Genomic DNA, 16,924 nt, shown 5'->3' on the forward strand with positions numbered 1-16,924 from the left:
CTGTGATAGAGTGGCATCAGATAGATCGTGTTCTTCCGCAGTTTGGTGGGGTTCAGCCCCCTCCGCATCCAGCCCTGAACATTGACTTTTTGATGTCCAAGGACGGTAGAGGCGGTGATCGATGGTTCCCGTCTACTTTGCAGAAGTGGCATCTCCTTTGGGACTCTCGTCAGGACTGTGTGCTGAGGTTCGACGTTGTTGCCGACCCCGGACCGTCGCATGCGTTCCTTGACTGGTGGAGTCAGCATGGGAAGAGGTTCTTGTCTCCGGAGACGCAGTTGGGAGATCCTAGAGCAGTTCCTATTCCATTTGAGGCCTCACAGCGGGGTCCGGGGCGAGTTCCTGACATGGATCGTCCTGAGGACGTGCCGGACAGGCGTAGGGTTGAGAGGAGGATGGGTGTGGGGACACGGCGGAGCCAGCGTGAGTGGAGGTGGCCTGATCATGCTGTGCACGATGATTACGACGCCGGTCCCGCTAGAGGCGGAGGACGAGGCCAGGGAGGTAGGGCGAGGGGTCGTGCTGACCATGGGGACGACGACGACGATCAGCATGGGCACGTTGGTGGGGGTGGTTCAGGGGCTGCTGCAGCTGCTGGTACTAGCACACACGATCAGGGTCATGCAGGTGAGTGGTATGGTACAGAGACAGGTGACGGGGCTGACACAGGTGACGCTGTACTTGGATCAGGCCCTCTTGGAGATTACTTCGTTGGTGTGCCAGCCGATGACCAGCCTGAGCAGGGGGGGACACCTTGGCGCATCTCGGGATCACAGTGGTCAGACTTTATTGGGTCAGACACGCTTGTTGGGGACTTTGGGAGTCCACGCTTCCTAGAGGAGATCACCGCCATCATGCAGGGGGACGCGACTCCACGCAGTGGTGGTCAGACCTCAGGCACACAGGCCCCGTTAGATGTTGATCTGAATGAGCCTCCATCCTCATCCGCTGGTCACCAGTTCTGTCTCGGAGGTACTCCTCCATCCGCCTTCACCGCTGCATTAGAGTCTGTCGCAGGGATTTTCGCGGCACCCCTGCATGTTGCGCCACCAGCACAGCCTGCCCCACAGGATGACCAGGATGACATCGAGGATGAGGAGCCGTTTATCCGCCGAGGTCAGAGGGCACGGGTAGCCCGTCGCTGTGGTACTGGGTCGCATCTGTTTAGATGATTCACGTTTCATGTATTTTTTTCCTTAAAGTTCAATCATGTATGATAGTGATTTGTACTTTTTTTGTTATGTTATAGTCTGTTCACCTATTTTTTTTTTATTTGTGTTGTGGGACTTTGATTATGTATGATCAATGAATCTTGAAACAGTTTAGTGTTTATTTTTTCTTATTAAATTGTGCATCTACGGAACGTGTAGCATTATTCATAATTAAAGAAGCCATATTCATTACTACTCACAACAATCAAAGTAAAAGACATGCGCACTAATGTAAATAATACTGACACTAACAACATGCGAACTAATGTAAATAATACTAAGACGAGCAACATGCGCACTAATGTAAATAACTCTAACACTAACAACATGCATACTAATGGTGTCCTGTCTGAGACGATCCTCCAACCTGTGGGCAACTACATTGTGTGTGTCCGGGTTGGCGACATAGGCCGCACCTCTTTGGCCGATTCGGATCTGCCTCGTCCATATTCGTCCGTATCCTAGTGGATCTAGGACGACCCTCTCTGGCACGCCTCTTGTCAGGGTCTGGAATCACCGTGGGCTCGTCGTAAGGTGGCCAGAAGCCCTCCGGGATTGGAGGTGTGAATCCCATCCGATACACACTGAACACCGAGCTAATCTGATAGACGCTGTGAACGTAAGAGGTCCAGGTGACCCGTGAGTATGCACAGCATGCAAGTGCGTGCTGACACGGGAAATGAAGAGCCTGGAAGTACCCGCAGTCACATGTCCGAGAGGCAAGTGATACTCTGTAAGTACCCAAGGAGAAAGAACCAGTCGGAGTGGTCTCTGCTACAGTGAACTCGGAGTTATCCCGGTCATACAGCGTCATCATAAAGCACCTGGCCGTCTTCATGTTGGCCTCAATACACTTCACCAAATGCTGACTGAATTGTTGTCCTGTTCCCATCTGGGCCTCAGCCTCTCTTCCCTTGCGAACAAAGAGTTCCGCAAGCCTACCATATGTTGCCTTCACCAGGGATGCTACAGGGAGATTTCTGACCCCCTTCAGGATAGAGTTCACACACTCGGAGATGTTCGTCGTCATGTGACCGAATCTCCGCCCCTCATCACGATGCTGAGTCCACAACGAGTAATCAATCCGGTTCGCCCACTCACACATCGCCGGATCTTCAGATCGCAGGATATCAAACCAGTAATCAAATTCAACCTCAGTCTTCGAATACGCCGCGTTCACTAGTAGCCTCCTAGCGTCTTTGCCCTTGAAGGTTAGGGCAAAATTAGCCGCTACGTGTCGTATGCAGAATGCACGGTACGCAGATGGCGGTAACCAACCGCCGTCAGGGGCCTCAAGCGCAGCCTTGATGCCGTTGTGCCTGTCCGATATAACCAGCAGACCGGGCTGCGGGGTCACGTGCTGTCGAAGGTGCGAGAGAAAGAATGTCCAGGATTCCGCATTCTCACCCTCTACTAGTGCGAATGCGACAGGTAGAATGTTGGAGTTCCCGTCCTTTGCAATCGCGATGAGCAACGTCTCCCCATACTTCCCATACAGATGTGTGCCGTCAATGATCACGAGCGGCTTGCAATGACGGAATGCCTCGATGCACGGCGGGAAAGTCCAGAAAAGCCTGTGGAAGTACGCTTGAGACTCGTCCACTTATCCTCCAACTCGAACCGGGCAAGTCTTAAGGACCACAACACTACCAGGCATCGTCAGCTGCACACCCAACACCCACCTAGGCAGGTCGTTGTAGGACTCATCCCAGTCACCGTAGATGAGGGCAATAGATTTCTGCTTCGCCATCCAAACCCTCCGGTAAGTCGGCCTAAAACCAAAGTGCTGCCATGGCGTTCAGGAGCACCTTTATGCTCACGGATGCATCGGCCCTAACCATTGGCATAATGAACGCCGAAATCACATGATAATCCAAACTCCTGTGGTCACTCGAGATGGATGTGGCCAGGCAAGTGTGAGGTCCATTGTACCGTTTGACCTCCCAAATGCCCTTGCGCTTCCGGAGACTCAGTCGAATCAACCATGTGCACCCATTCCCAAACTCGGAACACTTTCCCACATACCGGCGGTGATCGGACTCCACCACCTTGTACTGTACCCCTCACCGGATGATGTAAGTCTTCACACTTAAAAGGGCCTCATCTTTATCCTGGAATTGCTGACCAACCTGGAACTCTGTCAGACCAGTAGTCCCTTCCGCATCTCTAGCTCCGAATCCAACAGCGTGCCCTAAAACCCCCTCATGTCTCATGACGTCCAAGTCCAACGAGGAAAAATGTGGTGGATACTGCTGTGTGCCAGAGCTAGAACCACCTACCTCCAATGCAGGCCCAGTCGCTCCAATATCATCAGCGCTGTCATCGTCAATCATATCCGGCTCGACGTCATCCTCCTCTTCATCACCCAAAAAACCGTCTCCAACGCCAACAGGTGCAACTCCCACTAAAGCGTTCGACAAATTTTCCCTTTCCACTACCTCGTCACTTTCGGTGACATTGAGGTCAACAACAAAAGACGGGGAGGCGACAGGTTGGACCACTGGTTCGTACACAGGGACGGAGGAGGAAGCAACGGCAGGCCGGGAACTAGAACCTGCTGGATTCGCTATAGTGTTCGTATTCCTGTTCGAACCGCCGGAGCTGGATACAACATCAACCAGCCGTGCCAACAACTCCGGTGTCCTCACCTCTGGAAACTGCCGCCGACAAAGAAACATTACTTGCAAGTCCACATCATTATTAATCGTGAAGCAATCATACTTCACGGTATTCTGTAGCACCGTGACTGGAATGCGATAGAAAAACTTCTTTACCCGCTTCGCACCATCCAGACCGAGCTTCATTAGTACAGCGCTAACAAGGTCATCATAACTCGTCGTAGATGTTACGACAATACATAGAGGATTCTTATCTGTGAACTTTACTCCGGAACGAGTTTTTCTATTAACAGATCCTCTGTGGTGCACCAAAACCACAAAACTCTCCTCACTAGCCATCTTATTCCCTCTAATGAGACTAACTCACGTTTGGAACCATATATATACAGCCCAGTCTCACACTAATTCGAACCGGTCTGGTTCGAACTATGATTTGTGTAATTCGAACCAGCCCGGTTCGAATTACACGGAAACCGTCTCTCTCTATAATTCAAACCAGCTTGGTTCGAATTACGTTCATTCTTAATTCGAACCAAGCTGGTTCGATTTATTACCAACCAAAAAAACCTAATTCGAACTCACCTGGTTCGATTTACTAACAATTAGAGTTCGAACCAACCTGGTTCGAATTATATAAAAATACGATCTGGCTTATTGCTGAAACGATTTTTGCTTTGGCGTATTTACGTAATTTTTTGAGTCAGTTGGCTTATTATGATTTTTTACCCTAAAATTTAATAACAAATTTTCAAACATACCTATCTAAAATTTTGATTGACCTAAAAGAATTGAGAGAGTAATTAACCATAGTTAAATAGTGTACTCTTGCATAATATTAGTTAAGTAACCAGTTTGCCCTCAAAGGCTCAAACCATGCCTTATCCACAAAGAAGAAAAAAGAGTAAAATTCCACCCCAACCCTTAATTATTTTGCAAACTTTTATTCCATTCTTCATCAATTGAAAAATAACATTGTAATCTTTAATCACTATTTCTGTCGAACTTTTTGTCCCCTCTATTAATGTCTTCATCTATAATTAATAAATGTTACTTACATATACTGTTAACTCAATATGTGTCAAACAACTATTTAAAGGGAACAAATCGCCCTCTATGACTCAACAAAAACACTGCATTTTGCCCCCCTCTTCAATAATTTCTCCGAACCTGATTTTGCTAATGGTTTAGATAATTTCACTATCAGCGAAAAAGGTAGGACAAATACGAATCACGACCGTAATTGAAGGCAAAGCCTCCGGTACAGTTCTAAGGGATTGAAATTGTACAGAGATTACAGTGATGAGCTTGCTATGAATGTGCTTGATTCGTCGGAGTTGTTAGAATTTAGTAATGATAGGATTGTGAATTGTAATAATAATGGTAATGCTATGATTGAGGTTAGTGAGAATTGTGTGGTTGGTGATGGTGATGCAAAATCGAAAAGTAGAATGGATCAATTGGATAATGTGGAGAGAGCAGATGGTAATGGATTATCAAATTTGGAAGGAGAAGATTCAATGCGTATGGTAAATAATAGTGATATAAAATTGGAGAGTGGATTGTGTGGTGAGGGTAGGGGAATTGAATCAATTTGATGATTTTAGTGTGCAATTGAGGTTGGAAGACAACGAAAAAAGAGAGAATCAGAGAATCGAGGAGGGAGGGTTGTCCAATTTTAAGCATTCAGAGGGTGAGGATAATGATAGATAATGATAGGTTATTCCTCTATGACCCTTGGCTCAAATGACTTGGATGATTTTCTGCTAGATAATGATAGGTTTGATCGAAGTTCTTAGATGTCTATTTTTTTCTACGAGAAGCAAAAATGAAACAATGAAGTTAAACAACAAAAGGAAGAAGAAGTAAAGTGTTTTTGACCTCTTCAAAACGCAGCATTTTACTGAGTTATCAGGGACGATTCATCTCTTTAAATGATTGTTTAACACGTGTTGAGTTAATAGTACACGTAAACAACATCCGTTAACTATAGAGAGACATTTATAGAAAGGGCAAAAAACCCGACAGAAATAATGGCTAAGAACCGCAATATCAGTTTTCTTATGAAGTGCAAAATTAAAGTTCGCGAAATGATTATGGACCGAAGAGAGATTTTACTAAAAAAAAAAGACACATAATCAGGGAGCAATTTTTGGGACACAAAATTGACAGTGGGCCTTTAAAGGAAAAGGAGTGTGTGTGATAGGGTCTTGACAAAAAAAAAAAAAACGAAATAAACCCCACAATCAACAAATCGTTTGAGTAGACAGAGGGCAAGATTCTACGGCCAATTAGTCAAAACTACTTTGTATTAACAACAATTATCTATCAAATAAACGAATAGCAATTTCATTTCATCCTTCAAAGTCAAATCCTCTCATCATTGTTAAGATTACCCGGTCTCAGACAGGATTAGAAACAAATAAACAATGGAAAAGTAAAAAGGAAAAAAGCATTCAAGCAAACACCGAAGAAAATTTCAGCCGAAATAACAAGGACTAAGGATTAAAACATAATAAGGATAAACCACAAAAAATGCATCCGAATTATTTTGTCGCTGATAAAAATGCTCCCAAATTTTGTTATCGACAAAAATATCCTTAAATTATTTAAAAACTTAACAAAAATGCACATTCGTAAATTGAGACGTTCTTTGTTAACGGAAAAGGGTAATGTATGTGACAAACAGAACTTCTTATATGACAAGTGAAACTTAGACATTGGTATGTGAACCCGTCACGCTTTTCCGTTAACGGAGCAAGTTATTTTTATCATGACTGGGCATTTTTGGCACGTTTTAAAATTATTTGAAGATATTTTTGTCGATAATAAAAATTGGGGGACATTTTGTCGGCGGAAAGATAATTCGGATACATTTTTTGTGGTTTACCAGCACAATAATCATAATGGAGAAGTAGGTCCACTCCTATTGCCAGTCCTTGCGGATATCAAAAGTGTAATTGATCTCCAAGTAGCATATATTGTCATCATCAACAAACTGAAAAAGGCAACAAAAACAAGGAAAGAAACAAATATGAAAAACTCAGTTAGCTGCAATAGAAGTTTCTACTTTCTACACAAGAATTTAATGACTTGTGAAGCAAACAACATTTATTAAAATAGTAAAACAAAAGTGTCTCAAATTTGAATTTTAAATTAGTAGTTGAGGGTATACACATGAAATCCGGCTCCAAATTTATTAGAGCATTTATTGGTAGGCCAATAGATGCAATAGAGAATAATTCAAGTTAACTTGATATCCAAAACAATACTTAAATAAGATCATATATCATATATTTTCTTGTTCTCGTTATTCTGAATGGATCAAACTCTTTTAAAGTGAAAAAGTAGGTAAAGTGAAAAAAATGAGGATCTAATCCCCATGGAGCAAGGTAATCGGACTCACACATGATGAAAATTACAAATTTAACTGTGATTAAATTCTCACTTTTAATTTTACCAATCTCTTTACTTTAGATGATCTATTTTCTGTCTCTAGATACTAGATAGTGCCACATGAAAAAGTAGGATAAAAGTAAGTAAATTCACACACAAGTTACCGATTTTGCTTTTTGTATTTTTGTCTTTGTCTTAACTCATTATCAAAGAGTATGCAGCATGCACATCATAACCATAATCATAATATGGTAGAAGTTTACCTTGCTTTTAGCTACATATGTCCCTCTGGCAAAAATCCCAGAAGGTGTTGTCTCTTCAGGCATCTCATGCGTGTAAGGTTCTGTTTGGGGGCTGAATGTTCCAATCATCTCTTTCGTGCTATCAACTGCATCCAACCGAGGCTCAACAATCACATTAGTTCATCTACAAGTAGTTATCTCTTTGCCATCATAATTTGATTCAAAGTATTTCATCACAACTTGTGTGTATCATCATTCAAAGTATATATGATCTTAGCATTATTGTCTGCTTATTTGTTCAAACGTTCAAATTAGATATCAGCCAAAGAGAGTATAATAAAAGAAACAACAAAGTTAATAATGTTGTGTGTAGAAGTTGCATACCCTTTAGACCAGTCTTCCAAACAGTGTTGGTGTATTTGAGGCCTGAAACAATGTTATTGAGGACCTGGAAAGTGAACATAAGCCTGTATTTGCTACCTTCTTTCAAAGTAAACCACAAACCATTCGGCGTCCCTCCCTCTGGTATTGGAAGAACAATATCAGGTCTACCAGCTGTCTTTATTGCAAGGCTCAAGATCTTCACTTCTGGCTCCAGAGTCTCTGATGAATCATCAACCCGATAACGCATGAGAATTTAGTTCATGCGAGGAAATGAAGCAATTTAAGAGTGTTTTTAGTTTGAATTTCATATTTTAGAACTTATTAGTATAGAAATAGAGAGACATTAAGGGATAGAATTATACAAATTTGTTTGGAGAAGAAAACAGATTCAGAGACAAGAATAAAATGTCTCTTGTCTCCATCCCAAGAATAATATGGATATAATGGGGATAACAAACAAACAGAGAAGAATCAAGGCTCATAAAGATTATACCAATGAAGAATTAAATCAAGTTAGGGCAAAGTGACATTCATTCTGTTCTGGATCATGTTTGATGAAATGATTGAAAAAATATCTAAACCTACCTTCATCATACAGAAGTTCATACTAACCTGAGGCCCAAATACTACAAAATTTGATAGATAACAATATAGAGGGACAAAAAACTGAACAAGTTAAATTTAAATGAATTTAAATAAAATTACCTCCAACAGAATTGATGTCAACACTTCCAAGAAGCTGCTCCTTCCACCTCCTCAAGCTCTCATCATCCTAAAACATATCATTAATTAAGAGAAAAGAAAGTAAAAGAAAGAGAATAGTTAATTAAGGGAAAGTTATTATGGTACCTTATCCTTTTCAAGCTGCTCCTTTAACGTGCACTGAGGACCCAATTCAATCTTCTTATCATGATCATCATCTTCATCCTCTGTTGCAACAATGGAACTCTCACTCCTGTGCCTTCTGAGTGTTCCTCCTTCTCCTCCTCCAGAAGCTCCTTCATCGCCACTCTCATAACCCCGAGAAGGGGTGTTATCATCTGCGGCACCTCCCATTATGTTTTTGGAATTCAAACCCACTCCAATGCTCAACATGAATCAATATCCCATATAAAAAACACGACAAAGTTGTTTAATTTGTTGGATTCTGTAACAGAAAAAGAGAAGAAAAGCAACAAACAAACCCCCACCAGTGGTAGAATCTTCCACAGAACGAGAAAAAAGAAAAAGAAAAAGAAAAGAAAGAAGGGTTTGAAGTTGGAAGAGGTAGCTCGAGGTGCAAGAAAAGACGCCAAGAAAGCAGAGGGAGAGAGAGAAAGTTCTCAACTTTGTTTTGTTAGGAAGAGAAGTGAGAGAAGAAGAAGGAAAGGGTCATGTGGTGATCCGAAAAGAGAAGAGATTGAAGCAGAAAAAAATGGAATGGAGTGAGAGAACGTGGCGCTCACTCTGTTTTTTTGTGTAGAAGCGACCTTTTTCTTTTCCTCATCTTCAAAACTTCAACGGATAAATATACATTTATTTTTGTTTTATGCACAATTTTTATCTAAAAAATGTTTTGTCTTTTTGTGGTGGTTTTGTATGAAATGAAATCATTGTAACTATAATAACGTTTAGGGAGAATGATAAATTAGTCTGAGAATTTAATTTGTAGACAAATTCGTTTTTGAAGATTGAAAAATATAAAATCGCCTTTTACTATTTAAAATGTGTGATAAATAGGTCTTTTTGTTTAAAGTGTTCTTTCAAACATAATAAAAATAGTTTATGTGAGATTTATTTGGCGTGTTATGTACTTATGTATCAATATGATATTGTTAAAAAAGTATTGTGTCTATTATGATATTTGTTATGTATGTTGTGGGTTAGAATTTTTGGGTAATATAATTAGTGAGGGACATGGAAAATAGGTTATGTGGAGTTTAGAATTTAGGTAAGTATTGATTTAATAATGTTTAGAGTTAATTCTGTTAGATAAGTTTGGTTCAGTGTTAACTATCTGGATTTTTTGTGATGAACAATATTAAAGATAGATGATGTTTTTGTTGTTCCTGTTTATCATTATGGGGACTATTTTTCAAATGATTCTACTAGTGAGTTTATCTACATGGTAAAGTTGATAGATTTTCACCAATGGACTTGAATTTTGTAAATTTCAGTAATTTGATAACATTATTTAAAAGACTGGAATATCAAACATATAAAGAGACATACTGGTATGATATAAAGAGTACGGATATAGAGTCAGGGCTGTATATACTAAGGGAAAATGCAAGAATCAACCAGATGCGGTAAGCTAAGATGAAAAATAAAGACACTGATGAGTTATATACTTTTTTCGATCATTCTATTAATGATTCTGAGCTTGCAGAGGGTGCTAGTAAGAAAAATATTAAGGTAGATAAAGATGTCATTCGAATTGAAGTAGAGAAATTGAATAACTCGTCGTCTGATCATGATAGTTATGAGAATGCGGATGATGAGTTATATGCACCTCTACCTCCCGGTTATGAAAGTAATAGTGAGAGTGGTGAATATAGTGTCAGTAGGACTATAGCTGCCAAATGGAAGAGGAAACAACTGTTTGATTCCTTTAAGAAAATGACCCAACCCAAAAAAAAAATCAAAAAAACAAGCAAGACGTGTGTCTCGGAAGACAAAGTCTAATGCAAGAAAGAATGAGCCTGCTCATAAGCCCGACACAGGTGGGCTTGCAAGACAGCCCAATGAAGTTAGGTCTGTAAGAGAGCCCCATAAAACTAAGATGGCAAGGTCAGTAATTCTAGACTATATCAGTTATGTAAACACAAATTATGATGACATTGTATGGGAATATAAATCTGAAGAGTTTCATACATCTATTTCATTTGAGGAGTAGGAAAACAAATATTATTGGCCTGAATTCAATGACCAGTATAATTTTGGAGAAGGAATATTTGAGTTTGGAATAAGATTTGCTACAACTGATAAGTTTAAAAAGGTTGTAAAGGATATCTTTATTGCTGAAGGCAGGGAGTTGGCTTAGATTAAGAATGATAGAAAAAGAGTTAGGATTGGATGCAAATATGAAGATTGTTCTTGGATTGTCCATTTGTCTTACAATAAGCAATTACAATGCTTTCAAGTGAAGACATATAAAACTGAGCACACTTGTGCTAAAGACCTGAAAAATAATGTAACTGATCAACACTGGATCAGTAAAAAAGTGGAGAAAAAGATGCTAACACACCCACATATGATCACTCATGAAGCTATTAATTTTTTGAGAGAAGAGTTTGATCTTACCCACATCCGAAAATGGTGTATAGAACAGTAAAAGAGGCAAAGAGAGGATGACTAGCACTGAAAGTGAACAATATGGCAAATTGAGGAATTATTTGTTAGAAATACACAAAAGTAATTCTAACTCTTTTGCATTACTAGATGTAATTCCTCAACCACAAGCACCCCCTACATTTTTGACAAATTGTATGTTTGTTTCGAAGCCTGCAAACTCGGATTTAAGAGTGGCTGCAGACCACTGCTTCACCTAGATGAAGCATTTCTTAAAACCTATCATAGGGGACAACTACTCTCGACAGTTGCACAAGATGCTAATAACCAATTTTATGTGGTTGTATATGCAATTGTAAGATTTGTATCGAAAGAATCATGGAAATAGTTCCTAACACTCTTACAAGAAGATCTTAGTGATGTGAGCAACTATGGTTGAAATTTTATGTCAGACCAATTGAACGTTAGTTCCTTTTTTTTTGTCAATTCTTCTATATTCTATGAATTGTATTTGTTTGTAAACTTAACAAATTAAAGATGGTTTCAATTTTATTAGGACCTGCTTCTTTGAAGTCATTGTAATTATTATAACGTTTAAATTAATTTTTTAACAAATTTTAGATTTTAGATTTTATTTTTTAACAATTTTATTTTTAAAATATCTCAAAAATTAATTTTGTAAAATAAATTTCTCCCTCTATGGAAAATATTTTGTTTTGTAGTAAAATTTATTTAGATTTAATTATCTTATAATAAAATATGTTAAAATTTATTTATAATTAAAATTTTGATTAAAAATGATAAAAAAATATTAATTTATCTGACAAGAATAATAATTGAAAATGTCTAGAGAATAAAATTGGTCAAGAATAATAACAAACCGATGACTAAGGCAGGAAGAGAAATTTTCTAGATTACAAGTACAACAAAATGCATCGATTATTATTTTTTCTCTTTTTTATAATGGAAACTTTAATAAAGACAAAGTTTATCTATCTATAATCTATGCTTTAACTAAAGTAATGCATCATTATGTAGAACATATAAGACATAATAAATTCTTGAATTAAAAGGATGTCCATAATTTATTCGAAAATGGTAACGTTAGGTAGCAAAGCATGCCTTAATGATGGATATAGAAGAAGGGAAGTTTCTTCAAACGTTTGCATCTGAAAGCACTATATATAAACCAATCACCACCACTTGCTGTTCTTGGATTCATTGTTCCTTCCAAATTCATCAACTTCCTTACGTCCAAAATGTGGATCAAATCATATCATCAAAGTCACAATTAACTTTCACATGATATATGATCATCAATTCCACTTTTGAAACCTTGCATAAGATGTCAAAACAGGGGAAGATAGAGAAATGACTAGCTACAATATTCTTTTTACAATTAAGAAATAATGTTCAATTTCTGAACTAATTTTTTTTTGTATTGAATTAGATTTTCAGTCAACTTTAATAATAATAATAATAATAATAATAATAATAATAATAATAATAATAATATAACAACGCAGATACAAGAAGTAGTCAAAGAATATTTTAAGAAATCTATGCTACTAACCAAAGAAAGAAATCCTCATAAAAAGGTGTATTATATTCGGTCTTATCTTGGGCTAACTTTATCAACAATTTTATATGTAAAACCCACAATTGTTTCACTCTCTTCCACACGTGTTTAGGCACCGTGACGAGGCTGCAAACCAAATAGAAACTTATTAATTATATATAATTAAGGAAAAAAATTAAGCACATTGACTTTTAAGTTTTAACACAAAATTACAATTTGTAGTAATTTGAAATCGAGAAAAATATCAAAATTAGAAGCCAACTCATCAATAACGAGTTTAATTTGTATCATAATTATGTTCCAAGTAAAGTCAAGTGATTGAAAAAGACATGAGAGAACCTATAAAATAATAATTAATCTTAACGGCATAGTGTGTGGTCCTAACTCCTAAGGGGTTAAATTTATGATACCCGCCTCATACGATTGTGAAATGCATTCAATGACGGACCTTGATACGTCTATATGATTACATGAAATCATGATAATATGAATTAGACTGAGTGAAGTTATTAATTATTATATATTGAAAGTTGCAGCAGCATTTTTTAAGGTTTTTGTATACACTATTCGTACCCCAGGATCCATTTCCCGAGACAAATTTAATTTGACATCATGTTGTTTGACTTTAGCCTTTCATGCCAATTTGAAGAGTTTGAAGAAAATAGTAAATTCAACAGATTATGGAATTATTTGGAACTCTTTTTGTTTTCTGGTATTCACTTGTGCTTAATATGACAATAAATAAGAAAAGAGTTGATGAGCTTTTATTTTTTTTCCCTGCTGCTATTTTCGTGTAACATAATTTTGATGGTCCATTTTATAAACTTAATTAGTCAATGAGCCTTAACTTACACCGCATTCTACTCCTTCCTCATTTTAAAGGTCTCGGACTCAACTCCTACCAACTGCAATCGAAGAAAAAAAATTAATAAGTATGTGAAGGGTGTGTAGGTGTGTATTATACCTAAAATTAAAAGTTGTCCAATGCATGACCTTCTTAAATTGAATTTGTTACTAATGCTATTGTGTTAGTATTTACACGGCTCTTATGAAGCAGCAAGTTTCATGAACAATAAGGAGGCAGTTATGGATAATAAAGCAAGCACAACCAACAAAACTTTTTTTGCTTTTTTGTTTCCAGATTTCTCCGCCGTAAATAAGGCGATCTTCTCCGCCAACTGTGTCAGCCTTGATGTTATTATCTGCGTCACAACAAACATAGAAACAATTTCACAAACAAGCATGTGTGCTACAAGGTTAAGGTTCTCGGAAAATATAAACAAATTAAAAAGAAAGAAAGAAAGTTGATGCTTACCAGCCTAAATGGTTCCAAGTGGAGTAATGGCTCCATAAACATCTCAATATTTCTGAATTCGATATAAAAACCATAAGAAAATACTTATAGGGAATTAATTTTGTTCTAATATGATAAAAGAAATATTAAACCACTAGCATGAAAATATCTTTATACGATGATAACTAAGATGTGCTAGATAATTTGACTAAACTGTTTAACATAAAAACATCTTCACGTGAATAATCGCCTTAAGCTAAACATACTTAATTACAGCTTTTCCGTGGTAAGTTTGGCAAATGTGGAAGCTGAAACCATTGCCTAGAGGGACATGAATCTTTTTCCATTCTGCACCCAACAAAGCACATAAGAATAGCTTGGTATGCAAGTAAATAATATAATCATGAAGAGCAGAGAAAGAAGGAGAGAGTAATAACCAAATTTCCAATGGACACCAACGTTCATGCCATCATGCAGAGTTGGTTTCACCACAATTTGGATGTGGTTTCCAAGTATTTTTATCAGATAACCGAAGAATTCCATCACTTGCTGCAATGCAACATCACACTAATTTTACTTTTCTCTAACTATAGAATTTGTGGAGAAAAAATAAAAAAGAAAAACAGAACATAAAAACAAAATACAGAATTTTATTGTTTTTACTTTTACTATTTTGTCTTCACAGAATCTTAAAAACAGAAAATATAAACCAAATGCACTCTAATTTGTACCCTTTTTCCATGGAAGGCTTGGAAGAATGAGAGAAAATTGCAGACACAGCGGCATTCATCAGCAAGTATATCAGCTAAGTCTTGTGTGTCTTTATTCTTGAAGGCTGAATACAATTTCATAACTGCATCCATGGCTTCATTGTTGTTACCTTGTGATTCTGATTCTGAGTAGTTCTTATTATTAGCATCATATGCAATGAGGGACATGCTACCTCTCTGCCTCTCATCACAACACAAGTTTCTATGTATCAATGAATTGTATGAAACTAGAGAAACAGAATTTCTTCTATTCACAAGAACATTTCTTGACAAGTTCCTAGCTAGAGAAACATGACATGATGAATTATAGGTATGTGAAAAGGAGATTATTTCTCTGCATTTCATGGGGACAGTGAATGAAAATAATGGAGCCATGCAAGATTGGCAAAATCTAAGAATGTTATGTTCAATTCATCACAAAAAGCAAAGTTAAAGAATATTTGATGGCATGAAAAAAAGGAAAAAAAAAAAGCTGTTGGTCCCAAACTTGGAAGCTTGGTATCTCCTATGAATAATATCATTGCTTCACATTTATATTATTTCAAGCACTCTCCTCAGGAAGACACTTTTAACTTTGGTTTTAAAATAATAATAATAAAAGGTGACTTTTATTTTATAATTTTTATTATTTTTCATCAATATCAATGCATTTTGATGACTTCTTCACTATTTTTGCTCTGGGTCGTTTATACATCCGTAGGTCAAATAACAATTAGAGTTGGCCCAATAGAAAAAAAGTTTTGTAGTCTACACCCGAAAAAAAAAGTGAAATGCACTTAGTTTTCTATTTTTCATGGATTGTGAAACAAGTCCACTCAATGCAGCGTAACCTTTACTGGGTTTGATTCTGACAATAAAATAAAAATAAAATAAGATATTAAAAATAAAATATAAAAAAATTATATAAAAATTAATATTTTTATATTTTATTTAATAATAAATTAAAAAAATTAAAATTTAATTTATTATTATTTTTTTATTTAAAAATGTAGAAATAAATATATAATAATAAAAAATATAATTATAAAAAATTAATAAAAATAATAAAAAATATTAAAAATAAATTATATTTTTTATTAGTATTTTTATATTTTTTTAATAAAAATAAATATAAAATATATCAATTTAATATTTTTAAATATAATATTTTTATTTATATTTTATCTGTCAAAAATAATTTTATGTTTCAGTATTTCATACATATAAACAAAACAAACGCAGCCTTACATATATGCTAGTTTTCCAATTTTCATACAATTAAGATGCCATAGGCAATTCCACAGTTCAATCTTCGTCTAAATTTCTTTTGAAGGGACTTAAACCCCACTTCGATTCACGATATATCAAAAGTTGTTCCAAGATTTTTCGTGCTAAAGAAACATTTTTCGTGCAAAGTTTACACCAATCTAATCATCCATCATCATCATCATCGTTCATATTTCATCTTTTTCTTTACAGTTTCTTTTATTTCATTAACATCAATGCTTATGCCTTTTGACAATGCCTCAGATTGCGGTTTGAACGCACCTTTGTCCGTGCATGAATATAAAAAAATTATCGTTAGTGAAATTACGTACTACTGTTCACTAAAATAAAGTAAATATCAAGAAGAATTACGATTAATCTACCTCAGATTTTGATTAAAAAAAAAGTAACAAAAAAAAAGAAGAATTCGATATTTCTTAAACCAATAAACATTTCAGTGTTAATTATAGTGATTGAGCACGGGTGATGAGTGTGAAAATTGTTGCAGCGCGTGCTGAAGCAAAATTGAGACAAGTTATAAGTAGAACAATTCATGGAGTGGCAGCTTATTAATTCTGCATTCCAAAAACGGGATATCTATAATATCTTCAACTTTTGCTGTTATAACTTTTCCATACTTCATTTTTTTATTGAGGAATGCTAGGGCCAGCAATTTTGGTGTTTTGTAACCATCAATTGGCTATCAATAGTGTTTTTAATGGTATGATATTACATTTAATGGTGAGATATTACTCATTTTTGTTTTGATAGTTAAGTGCTGGTCAAAAAATATAAAAGTTGCTGCCCCTAAACTTTTTCTTTTTTTTTTATTAATTATTAAGGTGAACAAAGAGCAAGTCTTGGTAAACAACATTACATAAACTAACATTCAATATAAAAAAACATTCGAAACTCTTA

General features: G+C 36.6%; 4 protein-coding genes across 4 annotated transcripts; all 4 read right to left on the reverse strand.

The window, feature by feature from the left end:
* Nucleotides 1-1,545: 1,545 nt before the first annotated feature.
* On the reverse strand, nt 1,546-2,961 carry LOC130974518 (uncharacterized). Its single transcript, XM_057899392.1, has 2 exons — nt 2,894-2,961; nt 1,546-2,785 (listed from the first exon to the last, which is right to left on the reverse strand). The coding sequence occupies exons 1-2, from the start codon at nt 2,959-2,961 to the stop codon at nt 1,546-1,548; spliced, it is 1,308 nt and encodes a 435-aa protein (XP_057755375.1).
* Nucleotides 2,962-3,274: 313 nt separating this feature from the next.
* Nucleotides 3,275-4,168, reverse strand: LOC130974519 (uncharacterized). Its single transcript, XM_057899394.1, has one exon. The coding sequence runs from the start codon at nt 4,166-4,168 to the stop codon at nt 3,275-3,277; it is 894 nt and encodes a 297-aa protein (XP_057755377.1).
* Nucleotides 4,169-6,153: 1,985 nt separating this feature from the next.
* Nucleotides 6,154-9,314, reverse strand: LOC130973340 (rho GDP-dissociation inhibitor 1-like). Its single transcript, XM_057897823.1, has 5 exons — nt 8,698-9,314; nt 8,554-8,620; nt 7,849-8,067; nt 7,486-7,610; nt 6,154-6,824 (listed from the first exon to the last, which is right to left on the reverse strand). Exons 1-5 carry the CDS (start codon nt 8,941-8,943, stop codon nt 6,753-6,755), a joined length of 729 nt encoding a protein of 242 aa, XP_057753806.1. The 5' UTR covers nt 8,944-9,314; the 3' UTR covers nt 6,154-6,752.
* Nucleotides 9,315-12,751: 3,437 nt separating this feature from the next.
* LOC130972995 (uncharacterized) lies at nt 12,752-15,175 on the reverse strand. Its single transcript, XM_057897358.1, has 7 exons — nt 14,723-15,175; nt 14,429-14,540; nt 14,258-14,339; nt 14,013-14,064; nt 13,737-13,899; nt 13,550-13,602; nt 12,752-12,823 (listed from the first exon to the last, which is right to left on the reverse strand). The coding sequence occupies exons 1-5, from the start codon at nt 15,134-15,136 to the stop codon at nt 13,744-13,746; spliced, it is 816 nt and encodes a 271-aa protein (XP_057753341.1). The 5' UTR covers nt 15,137-15,175; the 3' UTR covers nt 12,752-12,823; nt 13,550-13,602; nt 13,737-13,743.
* Nucleotides 15,176-16,924: the final 1,749 nt, after the last annotated feature.

Source organism: Arachis stenosperma, chromosome 4 (genome assembly GCF_014773155.1).
Source record: "Arachis stenosperma cultivar V10309 chromosome 4, arast.V10309.gnm1.PFL2, whole genome shotgun sequence".
In the NCBI taxonomy this organism is placed as follows: Eukaryota; Viridiplantae; Streptophyta; class Magnoliopsida; order Fabales; family Fabaceae; genus Arachis; species Arachis stenosperma.